Here is a 14,944-nt window from a genome sequence, read left to right on the forward strand (position 1 = left end):
ATGATATTTTATCTAGTTTGCGGTCAAAAGCTGGCACGACTTCAAAATAAATAAACAACTTATCCCACACAAACAAAATACAGCGTATTTCATATACAATGACATTTTACCTTGTTAAAACAAGTTAAGTGACACATTGCGTTCTAAATAGGTGTTAAACTCGTAGTTCACAGAGCAGTGTATCTAAAAGAACTCTTGTGACGATTGGCACCTGGCCATATATATATATATATATGGCAATTGTTTCTCTTGTGGTCAAGATTTTATATACCAGGCCAAACTTTGACACACTCGTAAAAACATTCGAACATCTTTGGTGGGTGCGCTGCCTTCATGCTTTGAGTCTGCTGCAAGATCCATGATTTGTCTCAATGGAGACCCCGATCCTCTCCCTCCCTAGAAATCATTAGGGTTTAACCTGTAAGTTAATTACTCTTTAAACCCAGAATTTTAGTGTTATTAAATATTAATTCAGTCCTCTCTGAATCGCTTTTTTATTTTTTTTGTTAATTTCCAACTATTCAATCCTACACACCAGAGAAAAGTCAATTTCAGATTTCAATTGGATTGCTAGAACTCTGATTTTGTTTTTGTTGATTTTATTGGTCGTTATTAATTTTGTTTCAGATGGTAAATGGTAGTAAATTTCAGAATTTTGAAGTTTTTCAGTGGCTGAATGCTGTGGTTCTTCAATTTTACTGAATTTTGTCGGCTGAAGAAAATTTGGGGAAGTGGGTTTTTGATTGGATAGAGTGAGGTTGATTTGGAGGGTTTTAGGGTGTGGTTTAGATGGCGAGTTCTCCATTTGAGGTGGAGGATACAGACGAGGATTTCTTTGACAGATTGGTTAATGATGACATTGACTTTACTGAATCTGTGCATAAACCGGTAGAGAAGAAAGAGTTTGTTGATGACAAAGCTTTTTCGAAATTGAGTATTTCAGAAGTAGGTCCCGTGGGAGTAGTAGACACGGGCGGCAATGCTAGTCTTGGGGTTAACGGTGAATTGGGTCATGAAGATGGGGCTGTGGTGGAACAGTTAGGTGTCAGTCAGGTCCCTGCAGTTGTTAAAGGAGGTGAGTCGATGAAACCTGATTCTAGAAATGAGGCCAGTACATCGGATGATATAGCCGATAATAGAAATGGGGTTAGTCTATTGGATGATAGAGTCGATATTAGAAATGCGGCTGGTGCATGGGATGATATGGCTGATAATATAAATGAGGCTAGTGCATTGGAGGATAAAGCGAGTAATACAAATGAGGCTAAGGCATTGGAAGATAAAGGGAAGGAAGGTTCAGTGAATGGGACGGTGAATACAAGTTTGGCATCAGTGGGATCAGGAATGAAAGTAGCTCAATGGAGTTCGTTTAACTCGGATTTGAATCCTTCTGGTGAATTTGGAGATGTCTCAGGGGACCCATTTGCAAATTTGGGTGATATAGACAAATCGTGGGCCGAGTCTAATGTCACTGATAGTGCTTGGGAGAACTCAGTTCCTGATTTAGGTGTTTCTAGTTATGGGCAGCACCAAGGTCAGCGCTATGGGGTTGTTGAGGGACAAAATTTAGGTGGGCAGCACTTGAATACAAGTTTGGCATCAGTGGGATCAGGAGTGCAAGTAGCTCAATGGAGTTTGTTTAACTCGGATTTGAATCCTTCTGGTGAATTTGGAGATATCTCAGGGGACCCATTTGCAAATTTGGGTGATACAGACAAATCGTGGGCCGAGTCTAATGTCACTGATAGTGCTTTGGAGAACTCAGTTCCTGATTTAGGTGTTTCTAGTTATGGGCAGCACCAAGAAGGTCAGCGCTATGGGGTTGTTGAGGGACAAAATTTAGATGGGCAGGACTTGAATACGAGCTTGGCATCAGTGGGATCAGGTGTGAAAGAAGTTCAATGGACTTCGTTTAACTCAGATTTCGATCCTTCTGGTGACTTTCAAGATTTCTCCGGAGACCCATTTGCAAATTTGGGTAATACAGACCAATCCTGGGCCACGTCTAATGTCACTGATGGTGCCTTGGAGAGCTCAGTTGCTAGTGTTTCTAGTTATGGGCAGCAACAAGGAGGTCAACACTACGGGGCTGTTGAGGAACAAAGTACAGATGGGCAGGAGGAGTTAAATAGTAGCCAGAATTGGGATAACCTTTATCCGGGATGGAGGTATGATCCAAATACTGGGCAATGGTATCAATTGGAGGGTTATGATGTGAATGCAAATACAAGTGCAGATTTGAACATTAATGCAAATGTTCAGGAAAGTGTAAATGTGAATTCTCAAACTGCAGACAATCTTTTTTCAGACCAGAAAGCAGATGTTTATTATTTACAGCAACAAGCGCAGTCTGTTTCTCAAAATGTGGCTCTGGGATCTGAAACTAGCGCTGTTTCTGGCTGGAACCAACATTCTAACGGGAGCACAGTCTACCCTGCACATATGGTTTTTGATCCACAATACCCTGGGTGGTACTATGACACAATAATCCAACAATGGAAGCAGTTGGAGTCTTCCACTCTGGCTTTTGACCAGTCAACAAGTGTGGAGTATAATCAGCAATATCACAATTTAAACGTGGAGAATCATGGTTCAGATGTTTCAAACTTGGATGGCTCTATGAGAACCTACGATCAGCAAAATGTGAGCATGTGGGATAATCAGAAAGTTTCCGCAAGTGACACTATTAGTGTTACTGAGACACAGCAGTACGCAACCCAGTATTTCTCAACCGGGCATGTAACCAATTCTGTGAATCAACAAATAGGGTTCAATCCTTCTGGATCCGTTGCTCTTAATCAACCGGCAAGTCATGGCTACGATTTAAGTAGTGGGGTTCGAGGGTTTGAAAGCTTTAATCCTGCTGGAAACCATCATCATCATCAAGCTAAGGAGCCAAACCAAGTGACACGCTTCTCACCTGCCAACTTTGATAGTTACAAGCCAGTACAATTTTTACAGCAACCAATTGAAAGGGGAGCTCAGTTTTCTCATGAGGCAAGTGTGGGATGGTCATCTGCAGGACGTCCTCCACATGCTCTAGTTACATTTGGATTTGGTGGGAAACTTATAACCATGAAAGATAATAGCAACATATATGGAAGCCAGGTGAAGCCTTACCTTCTGATTTCAAATTCCTGTGACACATACCTGCTTTATATACATACATGTTTCTACTCAAATGTCTGGTGTTGGCATAGGCTTTAATTTCGTTTTGTTTTCTATTTGTTATTTGAAGGACTCTGTAGGAAGTTCGATTAATGTTCTCAATCTGATGGAAGTTGTTGTCGTGGACAAAACTGATGTTGCAAGCTTTGGAAATGATGGTTGTGCTTATTTCCATGCATTGTGCCAACAGTCGTACCCTGGCCCTTTGGTTGGGGGGAGTGTTGGAAGTAGCGAAGTAAATAAATGGATAGACGACAAGATTGCAAACTGTGTAACTCCTTATATGGATATCAGAAAAAGGGACCATTCGAGGTTGCTTTTCTCTTTACTAAAAATAGGATGCCAATATTATGGAAAACTTCGATCTCCCTTTGGCACTGATGTAGCATTGAAGGTACTTTAATTTGTGGTTCGTAAATGACTGTTAATTTATGACCTGTTTGGATGATTCATCACATTTTAATTGCGTGATTATCATTCTCAATTTGAGTCATAAATACTTGAAATTTGGCAAATTTGTGAATTTCTAGTTTTTATTCTACGATATTAATTATGCTGGTTATACATCTTTCTTGATGGGGCATGCTCAATTGATGGATTTTCTCATTAGAAGTGTTGTATTTAGTGATAATTGTCACTTAAGTTTCATGCGACAACATTAATAGTATGCCAATTACAGTTAAATAATCATAGGAGAGTACAAGAGCATCTCCAATGGGAGTCCCTGTTTAGGGACTCCACCACCAACTTTGAGGACTCATTTAGGGATTTTAATGGAATATTTGGGTCGTAAAGGAATATTGTCTGCAATGAGAGGTCCTTATAGTATAATCCCTAAATGTAGGGACTAAATTATAAGAAAATCATTCTTCATTTTGTTGGAGTATTGTGACTGTTGATAAAACCAAAAAGCTCTCTACCGTTGGAAAAGAAAAACCAAAGAGATGGCTTGTGTGTATACTGACGGCTTGCTTGTATATTAGGTTGTTATCTTGCTGTGTTACCCTCTCCATCCTAACATTAGTGAAATTGGTGATTTACGATTTATTTTGCTTTTTCTTTTGGGGTGTGAGTTTTCTGTAGAACAAACTGTATCTATTTCAACCCTAAATCCTCTGCAATTCAATGATTCTTTTGAAGATTGAAAATGAAGAACTTTTTTTATTTGTTCAAGAGGGTTCAACAGTTCTCGTGTGATATGATTATTAACCACTTCTGTAACAATATAATTAGGAATCTGATTGTCCGGAGTCAGCCGTTGCCAAGCTTTTTGCCTCTGCTAAGAGAAGCAATGAGTATGGTGCTCTTATGTTACAGAACTTGCCTTCTGAAGCACAAAGTCAAGTATGCCATTCTCTTAACTCTCTCTCTCTCTCTCTCTCTCTGACACATAAATTTTCAGTGCCTTCCATAATGAATATATGTTTTTTCTTTAGGCGACTGCTCTTGAGGTACAAAATCTTCTTGTCTCTGGTAGGAAGAAAGAGGCTTTACAATGTGCACAGAATGGTCAATTGTGGGGTCCAGCACTTGTCATTGCATCGCAGCTTGGTGAACAGGTTCTTGCAATCAAATCATCTCTCTGTTTTATTTATATTGGGCGATCCTTTTTTTATAATAAAAACATACTAAGAAAGCTTGTCCTATCTAATTGGCTCATCCTTAAGTCCTTACCTTTTTGCGTTGGTAATGGATGAGTTAACAGGACATATTCAAGGTGATATTCCTTGGTGTATGCTTTTCGCAGACGATATAGTGTTGATAGATGAAACTCAGGAAGGGGTAAATGCAAAGCTTAACCTTTGGAGAGAAGTGTTGGAATCTAAAGGTCTTCGCCTAAGCCGATCAAAGACAGAATATATGGAGTGCAAGTTCAGTGCAAATGGAGGCCAAAACGAGTTAGGGGTGAGGATCGGAGATCAAGAAATACCAAAGAGCGACCGTTTTCGTTACCTAGGATCTATCTTGCAAAAGAACGGAGAATTAGATGGAGATCTCAACCATAGAATACAAGCTGGATGGATGAAGTGGAAGAGTGCATCCGGCGTGTTGTGTGACCGCCGTATGCCACTGAAGCTCAAGGGAAAATTTTATAGGACGGCAATAAGGCTGACGATGCTGTATGGCACAGAATGTTGGGCGGTGAAGCATCAACACGTACACAAAATGGGTGTAGCGGAGATGAGGATGCTTCGTTGGATGTGTGGGCACACGAGAAAGGATAAGATTAGGAATGAGGATATCCGGGGTAAAGTAGGAGTAGCCGAAATTGAAGGAAAGATGAGAGAAAATCGGTTACGGTGGTTTGGACATGTGCAAAGAAGGCCTACTGACGCTCCGATTAGAAGATGCGACTATGGGACAGAGGTTCAGGGCCGAAGGGGCAGAGGAAGACCTAGGAAAACTTTGGAAGAGACCCTAAGAAAAGACTTAGAGTACTTGGATCTAACGGAGGACATGACACAGGACAGAACACAATGGCGTTCTAAGATTCATATAGCCGATCCCACTCAGTGACTTGGATTTTCCAAGTCTCCAACCGAGAAGTTTTCCTCACTCGGGAAATTAAGGGAACACTACCTCAACCTATATGCTCCACTCACAAAGCTTTAACATACAAGCTTCAACAAAAGAAAATTCAAAGAACTTAGCGAAGAAGGATTTGGTGTATTTAACACAATACGTTGAAATGAAGGAAAGCTTATTTATTGATATCCCCGATAAGTTACAAATATGTACATATACTTGAGTCAAAATAAACAAACAAGAGGGAGCCTTCACAAAGGTTGCTTAGGAGAAGTCTCAGCAGTCGGTAGAGCCCCAGAAAGAGAAGGCACCGGAGGGGGATCATTCGGAGCCTCAGTACTGGACAAAACCCTAGAAGGAGGAGGCATCAGAGATTGATCATTTGGAGCTTCATTACGCGGTACAGCCCCAGAAGACGAAGGCAATAAATGCCTTTGGAACAAACCCACAAATCTCTGATGATCAAGTAAAACCTGACCATCAGATTCCTTCATCTGGTCAAGCTTCCTCTTCATGTTTGTAGCATAGTCATGTGCGAGCCGGTGCAACTGTTTATTCTCATGCTTGAGCCCTCTAATCTCCTGTTTGAGACTCATCACTTCAACCGCCAATGATTCAACTTGGCGGGTTCGAGCAAATAGGCGTTGGGCCATATTAGACACAGAACCTGCACACTGAACACTGAGAGCCAGAGAATCCTTAACAGACAACTCATCAGACCGTTTGGAAAGTAGTCTGTTATCTTTGGGAGTGAGAAGGTTCCTGGCCACTACCGCAGCGGTCATATCATTCTTCATCACGGAATCCCCAACGGTAAGAGGACCAGTAGGGGAGACGAAGGATGGGCGCCATATGTTGTCTGGAGAAGACGGGGCTGCCTCTTCAACAAGGTTCAAGTCAAAACGACGGTCGGAGGGGCCAGACATTTTCAAAGGTGTTGAAGAGAGAAGAGGTCGGACAAATCAAGATCTTAGAAGTGCAAGAATGGAGCTTCTACTGGTGGATATTCAAGTGTGCTTTGGAACTTAATGTCAGCCCCTATAAAATTCTGCACTCGACGAAGCTTCAGAAATCGAAGAGGCGCCTGCTCAGAAATCGAAGAGGCGTTTGCTTTCTCAAAAGCTGGGCTGCTCAGAGACCACGAGGGTCGATCTCAGAAATCGAAGAGGTGTTTGCTTTCTCAAAAGCTGGGCTGCTCAAAGACCACAAAGGCCGATCTCAGAAATCGAAGAGGCTTGCTTTCTCAAAAGCTGGGCTGCTCAGAGATCACGAGGGCCGATTTCAGAAATCGAAGAGGCACCTACTTTTCCAGCCTTGTCAGCACCTGTCACACGCACACTCAGCTTTGCGGAAATTATGGGCATTCTGTCGAAGATTTCTGGCGAAGTAGAAAGCACATGAATCGTACTGTTCAATCACCCACTTCCCACACGCAACAGTAGCTCATGGGTACCACAGATAACTTTGCCAAAGTTCTCTGACAAAGTTGAGACACGTGAAGCTTGCAGCTCCCACTACATCGCTCTGACCAAGAAGGGTAAAAGAATTGCAAAGAAACAACACTAACAAAGTTTAGACACATAAATTTTGAAGGTCTAGCTACCATATTATTACCCACAAGGGTAAAGGAACAGTACCACTGCTGGATAATTGGAAAGTCCCGGTGTGTCAACCTCTGTGCTTCGTGGCAAGGTAGACTAGCAAACATGCCCAACCTTTACTCACATTCGAGAAAACACTCCTAACAAGATTGCTTGCTCCAAAATCGAAGAGGCACCGCCCTCCGAATCTCGAGAGCCAGACTCCCAACATGATTACTTTCTCAAAAATCGATGAGAGGGTAAAGGAACAGTACCACTGCTGGATAATTGGAAAGTCCCTGTGTGTCAACCTTTGTGCTTCGTGGCAAGGTAGACTAGCAAACATGCCCAACCTTTACTCACATTCGAGAAAACACTCCTAACAAGATTGCTTGCTCCAAAATCGAAGAGGCACCGCCCTCCGAATCTCGAGAGCCAAACTCCCAACATGATTACTTTCTCAAAATCGAAGAGAGGGTAAAGGAACAGTACCACTGGTGGATAATTGGAAAGTCCCTGTGTGTCAACCTCTGTGCTTCGTGGCAAGGTAGACTAGCAAACATGCCCAACCTTTACTCACATTCGAGAAAACACTCCCAACAAGATTGCTTGCTCCAAAATCGAAGAGGCACGGCCCTCCGAATCTCGAGAGCCAGACTCCCAACATGATTACTTTCTCAAAAATCGAAGAGACACCGCTCTCCGAATCTCGAGAGCCAGACCCCCAGCATGATTGCTTTCTCAAAAATCGAAGAGGCATCGTTCTCTGAATCTCGAGAGCCAGACCCCCGACAGGTCTGTAATCTTCACACGCAACATCAGCTTTCCAGATACCACAAACCACTTTTTCAAAGTGCTCTGACAGAGTTAAAACATGTGAAGCTGGCAGCTCCCACTACCGTGCTATAACCAAGCAGGGTAAAGGAATAGCATTATTACTTGATGTTAGGGAGACTCCTATATATGTCGACTTCCATCCCTAACGGACAGGCAGACCTGCAAAAATGCTCAACCCTTTCTCTTATTTGAGAGGGCACTCCCAACAAAGCCTTTCGAAATATTCAGCTTTCTTTCCCCCCGATAATACCTCTGTAAACAAGCTATACTAGAGCAAGAATATCTCATATCATCAGGGTTAAAAGCAAGAGTATCCCATATCATGCTTTTTCCCTGTCTTTTCCTTTGGCCTTGTTCTTACCTGCAAGACAAGGAGAAAGAGAGCAATCAGTCAGCACTTGGAATCAAGCTTCCAGCCAGGGACTGACTGCCTGGAACCCCTTACCTGATTACTTACCTGGCATTGCTCTTGAGTACTCATCTTCAACATCTTATGCTTCCAGGGAAGATACCGCATCTGCCTGAGGAACAGATAGGGCAAGTGAGAAGGATACAAGGAAGCATGTGGAGACAAGCGTAACAGCACACGTGCCGATACATCCACTACTCTATCGAAAGCAAAAGTATCCCATATCAGCAGGGTCGAACGTACTCTAGATTTGATGGACTTGTTTTGACCCTCAAATTCTTCGGTCGGCCTTATACTCTGGAGGAAACCAGAAAACCCTCCAGCCCAGTTCAAGAATAAGCCTGTGGAAAGTTACTTCTTCAAAAGCAAAAGTATCCCATATCATCTCTCCTCATTTTTCTTCTCTTTATCCTTCATGCTGCCTGCAAGATAGGGAGAATGTGAACAATCAGCCGGAGCTCTGATTGCTTACCTTGTCTGTCACCTCTTCCAGCAGATCCCCCAGCTCGGCGACTTGGGGGACTCCTACTACATGGTTTGTATCTCGCTTGACCAAGCATGAAACTACAAGTAAGCTTCAAGTGAAATTGATACATTACCTTGTGCATCTCCACCAGTTACAGATACCACCCCTGGATGGAGGAAGAGTACTTCCAGAGAAGATGCCACATCTACCTATGAGACAGATAAGGCAAGTCAAGACGATACCACACTCCGGTACTTTGAAGTTTCGTGGCTACGAGATCATTCTCCCACAATATTTCCTAATGTCATTTGTACTAAATCATTCACTTGTACTCACTAAAGGAGAGCTTGAACCTATGTACTTGTGTAAACCCTTCACAATTAATGAGAACTCCTCTATTCCGTGGACATAGCCAATCTGGGTGAACCACGTACATCTTGTGTTTGCTTTCCTATCTCTATCCATTTATATACTTATCCACACTAATGACCGAGCAATCTAGCGAAGATCACAAAAAGTGACCGTTTTTGCTACCTAGGATCTATCTTGCAAGAGAACGGAGAATTAGATGGAGATCTCAACCATAGAATACAAGCTGGATGGATAAAGTGTAAGAGTGCATCCGGCGTGTTGTGTGACCGTCGTAGGCCACTGAAGCTCAAGGGAAAATTTTATAGGACGGCAATAAGGCCAGCGATGTTGTATGGCACAGAATGTTGGGCGGTGAAGCATCAACGTACACAAAATGGGTGTAGCGGAGATGAGGATGCTTCGTGGGATGTATGGGCACACGAGAAAGGATAAGATTGGGAATTAGGATATCCGAGGTAAAGTAGGAGTAGCCAAAATTGAAGGAAATATGAGAGAAAATCGGTTCCGGTGGTTTGGACATGTGCAAAGAAGGCCTACTGACGCTCCGGTTCGAAAATGTGACTACGGGACAGAGGTTCGGGGCCGAAGGAGTAGAGGAAGACCTAGGAAAACTTTGGAAGAGACCCTAAGAAAAGACTTGAGTACTTGGATCTAACGGAGGACATGACACAAATGAGCGCAATGGCGTTCTAGGATTCATATAGCCGACCCCACTTAGTGGGAAAAGGCTTTGTTGTTGTTGTTGTTGTTGTATGGTAATGTTAACTGTTTTTGTTTCAATGTTGCATGCAGTTTTATGGCGATACTGTGAAGCTTATGGCGCTAAACCAGTTAGCAGCAGGATCACCATTGCGGACTTTGTGCTTATTAATTGCTAGGCAGCCTGCAGACGTGTTTTCCAATGCCACTACAGATAGCAGCCTACATAATTCTATGAATGTATCACAAGATTCACAACAGCACACACAGGTGATTTACGGTTATTTGGTGCAGACAAAATGGGTTATTCATGTAGGCATAGACCTGGGTTTTTGTTGTAAACTCTGACCTGTGTGTTTTCTATCTTCGTTTAAATTCTTTTTTTTTTTTGTTATGCAACTGAATAGGAAACTGAAGTGAAAGCCTTGCCTTTGTGTCGAATAGTCATGCATTGAAGTTCCTTGTGTGCTTTTGCCTAAATTTTGACTATTCCTTACCACAGATTGGAGCCAATTCCATGTTGGATGAATGGGAAGAGAATTTAGCCATCTTAACTGCTAACAGAACAAAAGATGATGAGCTTGTTATCATCCATCTTGGAGATTGCCTATGGAAAGAAAGGGGACAGGTAGTTGTGTGTTTCTTGGATTGAGTTCCTTCTTATTTTTATACGTACAAAACTTGTTATATTATTTGGTTTTGTCCTGACTGAAAGCATTCTGCAGAACACTCCTGCACACATATGTTATTTGGTTGCAGAAGCCAATTTTGAGGCATATTCAGACAGTGCTAGACTGTGTCTTATTGGTGCAGATCACTTGAAATATCCACGAACATACGCCAGTCCTGAGGCTATCCAGGTGATCCGCATTATATTTATTTATTTTATTTTTTTGTTATATGTTTTTGTATTGAACTTTGAATTAAATTAGGAGCTTTTTAGACTAAATGACGCAGAAACCAATTGTCATATGCAGGAATTTCTTGCACTTATGATTGACATGTAATGAGTTTATATTCTACTGATTTCTGGACTCCCTAAAATTTTTGCCCTTTAAATTGTATATGGAGCATGTATCACCGTTGAAAGAAGAAAGTGTTTTAACTGTATTTCGTCATTGTTGTTATTATTATTATTGTTTTTGTCGTTGCTGCTGTTATTTTTATTGTTGCTTTTATTATTTTTATTATTATTAATTTTTGTTTTACTACTTTAGCCGATTTTAACTAAGCCAAACTTTATATTGACAGAGGACAGAATTATACGAATACTCAAGGGTTCTCGGAAATTCTCAGTTTCTCCTACTACCTTTTCAGCCGTATAAGCTTGTTTATGCCCACATGTTGGCAGAAGTTGGAAAAGTTGCAGATGCTTTGAAGTAAGTATAACTGTTGTTCATCGAGACCCCTTTTATTCTTAAGAGAGAAATTTGAAAGTGGTCGCTTTTAAAAAAAAAAAATTATTTGCCTCTAGCTTATTATACAATATGTTTGGTCAGATACTGTCAAGCAATTTTAAAGTCTTTGAAATATGGTCGAGCACCCGAACTGGACACATGGAGACAGTTAGTGTCATTGCTAGAGGAGCGGATAAGAGCCCATCAGCAGGTTTTTCTCCAAAATCCAGTTTTTTTCCTCTTTTTTTTTCTTTTTTTTTTTTTTTTTTTTTTTTTTCTTACATAAAACATTTTGTACAGGGTGGTTACAGTACAAATTCAACTCCGACCAAACTGATGGGTAAATTGCTTACATTATTTGATAATACTGCTCATCGTGTTGTTGGAGGCCTGCCTCCACCTGCACCCTCAACATCACAAGTCATTGCCCAACGTAATGAGCATGCTCAACAACCAGGAGGCCCAAGTCTATCCAATAATCAATCAACAATGGCTATGCCTTCGTTTATGCCAGGCCCAAGTCTACCCAATAGTCAATCAACAATGGTTGTGTCTTCGTTTACGCCAGGACCTAGTGTGCCCAACAGTCAATCAACAATGGCCGTACCAGGGCCAAGTGTACTTAATAGTCAATCAACAATGGCCGTGTCTTCATTTATACCAGAACCAAGTGTACCCAATAGTCAATCAACAATGGCTATGTCTCCCTTAATGCCTTCAGCATCAATGGAGCCAATAAGCGAATGGACTGCCGAGAACAATCAACTGGATGTGCCCAATAGAAGCATATCAGAACCAGACTTTGGGAGAAGCCCAAGTAAGGTACATGTTTATTTTTTCCGGCACTACTCTTATTTTATTAGACCTTGTTTCGAATTATATAAATCCCTTGAGTTTGTCAAGAATTCACAAGTAAATGGGAGGTTTGGATGTGCAAGCAAAAAGGAAAATGAATAATCCACTGAACTTCAGTGTACAGTGTGTGTGTTACAGTATTGGAGAAGTGATAAAGGATGGGAATAAAGTAAACCACTGTTATAATGTATTCCATATTTTGAAAATGTTCACTGTAAAATTCACATCAAAGCAATAACTTGTAGATCGTGCAAATAGATCGTGCAAGTTGTTCATATTCGTTATAGTTCATGTGTAGCAAGTTCCAATTTTCCCAATTTGGTAACATTTCACCTCAATACTAACAACAAAGACTTGATTTCCATAGTTGAACTGTGTTGTACCGGTGGAAATAAATTTTACAGCCATTATTTTGTGTTCAATCAGGTTGATTCATCCAAGAAAGTGGAATCTTCTAAACCGCAAGAAAATGCATCAACATCTACCAGGTCATCTCGTTTTGGTTTTGGCATATTTCAGAAGACTCTGGGGTTTGTGAAAAGATCTCGACAGGTACTTAAACATTCCTTTTACTATGTTTGAATGATGGGATTTTCTTGGAGATATATTCTCAGTTTAACCTCACAAGTTGTCCTGTTTTTTGTTGTTCTGAAGGCTAAATTGGGTGAAAAGAATAAATTTTACTATGATGAGAAACTTAAGCAATGGGTTGAAGAAGGTGTTGAACCTCCAGCCAAGGAAGCAGTTTTGCCACCTCCACCACCGACTGCAGCCTTTCCGAATAGAATGCAAGATTACAATGTAAATGATGCACTGGTAACCAAAAGTTTCCCAGCAGTTAATGGGCCACAAATCCCAAGCCTGGTGTCCCCTGAACCGAGTTCTGGAATAGCACCCATTCCACCCAGTTCCAACCAGTTCTCTGCACGTGGACGTACGGGCGTTCGCTCAAGGTAGACTCCTGGATTCTCTTTCTGTCTTTCCCCATTGCTCTTCTATGTATTTATTTTTAAGAAGTTTTTTAAAAAGAGCAAACAGTCACTTAATCTAAGTTGTGTTCAAATTTCCTTAGGTATGTTGATACATTCAACAAGGGCGGCGGGACGCCAGCAAACCTATTTCAGTCACCATCTCTTCCATATGCTAAACCTGGGGGTGGTCCCAAGCCCAATATTTTCGTCCCTGCTCCAGTAACTTCCTATGAAGAGACAGTTCAAACACCGGGAGAAAGCACACATGAACCTACGGTGACCAACAACAATCCCCCAAAATCATTTGAGAGTGCATTTTCCACTTCGCAAACGTCAACATTGTCTTCAATGACTATGCAGCGGTTTCCCAGCATGGATAACATTGTACAAAAGAGAGCCGGAGATATGGGAAATGGTAATAGCTATGAGCCCCATGAATCCCGCCGCGTAGCATCGTGGAGTGGAAGCCTTAATCATGCTAGCAACCCTTCCATGAGGAATGAAATAAAGCCTCTAGGACAATCGCTCGGTATTTCTCCACCATCACGCATACACAGCGGTGCGCAACCACCGATGCAGTTTCCAAGTAGTGGTGGCAGTTTTGGAGACGGCCTTCAAGAAGTTGAACTCTGAGGTGTAGGGAATAGTTGTAAATCTATAGAGCGTTGCGTTATAGGGGGGGCGTTGCCACCGGATCCTTGTGCACGTATGGTGATGGCGCAGATGGGAGTTCAGGTTTTTGGTGAAGTCCCTTTGCCCCCATTAGAGGAAGTTACACATATACCTGAAACCAGCAATCAGTTTGCGTTGAGGAAAACACAAAGTAAGCAGCCGTTGTACCAATTTTTCGAAGGGAATGTCTCGTAGCGTAACGTAATTGCGTATATTAGATATACCATTACTCCCTTTGATGGATTTTATTAAGAATTTTGCCAAATCAATAATCCTTGCAGGTGAGAACCTACGTTGTTAAATTTTTTTTTTTTCGTTCAAAAAAAAAGTTGTATTAGCCATCCATACGTGTTAAAACAATTAAAGATTATGATAACAATTAATATTTTCATGATGAACCATCAATTATAATGATAACAATGAAACATTATGACGGAAAGGGGAATACATTGTTTCGATAATACCGGTTGAACAATAAAATAATGAAATGTAAAGAAAAATTGTAAGAAGCCAAGTAAAGTTCACATATTACGATTTGCATAACACATTATAGAAAGGGAAATTTTGAAAAATAGCTAAATTTTGTTCACATTTTTAACCCCTTTGTATTGTTTTTTATAATTAATTTTTAAACAAATGATAGCAGGAGAGGTAGAAAACGAACATTAGACTTTAGGTGCAAGAGTAAATGTTTTTAACTAAGCTAGCTATAAATTTCCTGCCTGATTTTAGGTGAAAGAATAAATTAGTCTCAAACTCGTAATCTATGGGATTAGAACCCAAGACCTCATACTCATAAGTGGAGAGATTTACCACCATGCGCAATATAAAGTGGCATAATATGCTTCTATTTTATCAAAACGAGAAGGAAAAGGTGTGAACTACATTTTATACCCTCCACATTTTGGGTAATTTTTAAAATGGGTCATGGAGTTTCAATTTTCTCATAATGCACCACAAGTTTTAGAAATTATATCATTTATGCTGCCATC

At 41.1% G+C, this 14,944-nt stretch overlaps 1 protein-coding gene across 4 annotated transcripts; it reads left to right on the forward strand.

Annotated features, from left to right (window-relative positions):
- Positions 1-255: 255 nt before the first annotated feature.
- LOC126628834 (protein transport protein SEC16B homolog) lies at positions 256-14,350 on the forward strand. Of its 4 annotated transcripts, XM_050298683.1 has the most exons (15): positions 256-420; positions 628-1,507; positions 1,778-3,108; positions 3,239-3,562; positions 4,402-4,512; positions 4,605-4,727; positions 10,151-10,327; positions 10,560-10,685; positions 10,783-10,917; positions 11,309-11,436; positions 11,557-11,665; positions 11,755-12,276; positions 12,736-12,861; positions 12,964-13,262; positions 13,382-14,350. In XM_050298683.1, exons 2-15 carry the CDS (start codon positions 790-792, stop codon positions 13,911-13,913), a joined length of 4,761 nt encoding a protein of 1,586 aa, XP_050154640.1. In that variant the 5' UTR covers positions 256-420; positions 628-789; the 3' UTR covers positions 13,914-14,350. The 4 variants fall into 4 exon arrangements, with proteins under 4 accessions (XP_050154640.1, XP_050154637.1, XP_050154641.1 ...); XM_050298680.1 differs by having other exon boundaries at positions 628-3,108; XM_050298682.1 differs by having other exon boundaries at positions 257-420; positions 662-3,108.
- Positions 14,351-14,944: the final 594 nt, after the last annotated feature.

This window comes from Malus sylvestris, chromosome 7 (assembly GCF_916048215.2).
Source record: "Malus sylvestris chromosome 7, drMalSylv7.2, whole genome shotgun sequence".
NCBI classification, from domain to species: domain Eukaryota; kingdom Viridiplantae; phylum Streptophyta; class Magnoliopsida; order Rosales; family Rosaceae; genus Malus; species Malus sylvestris.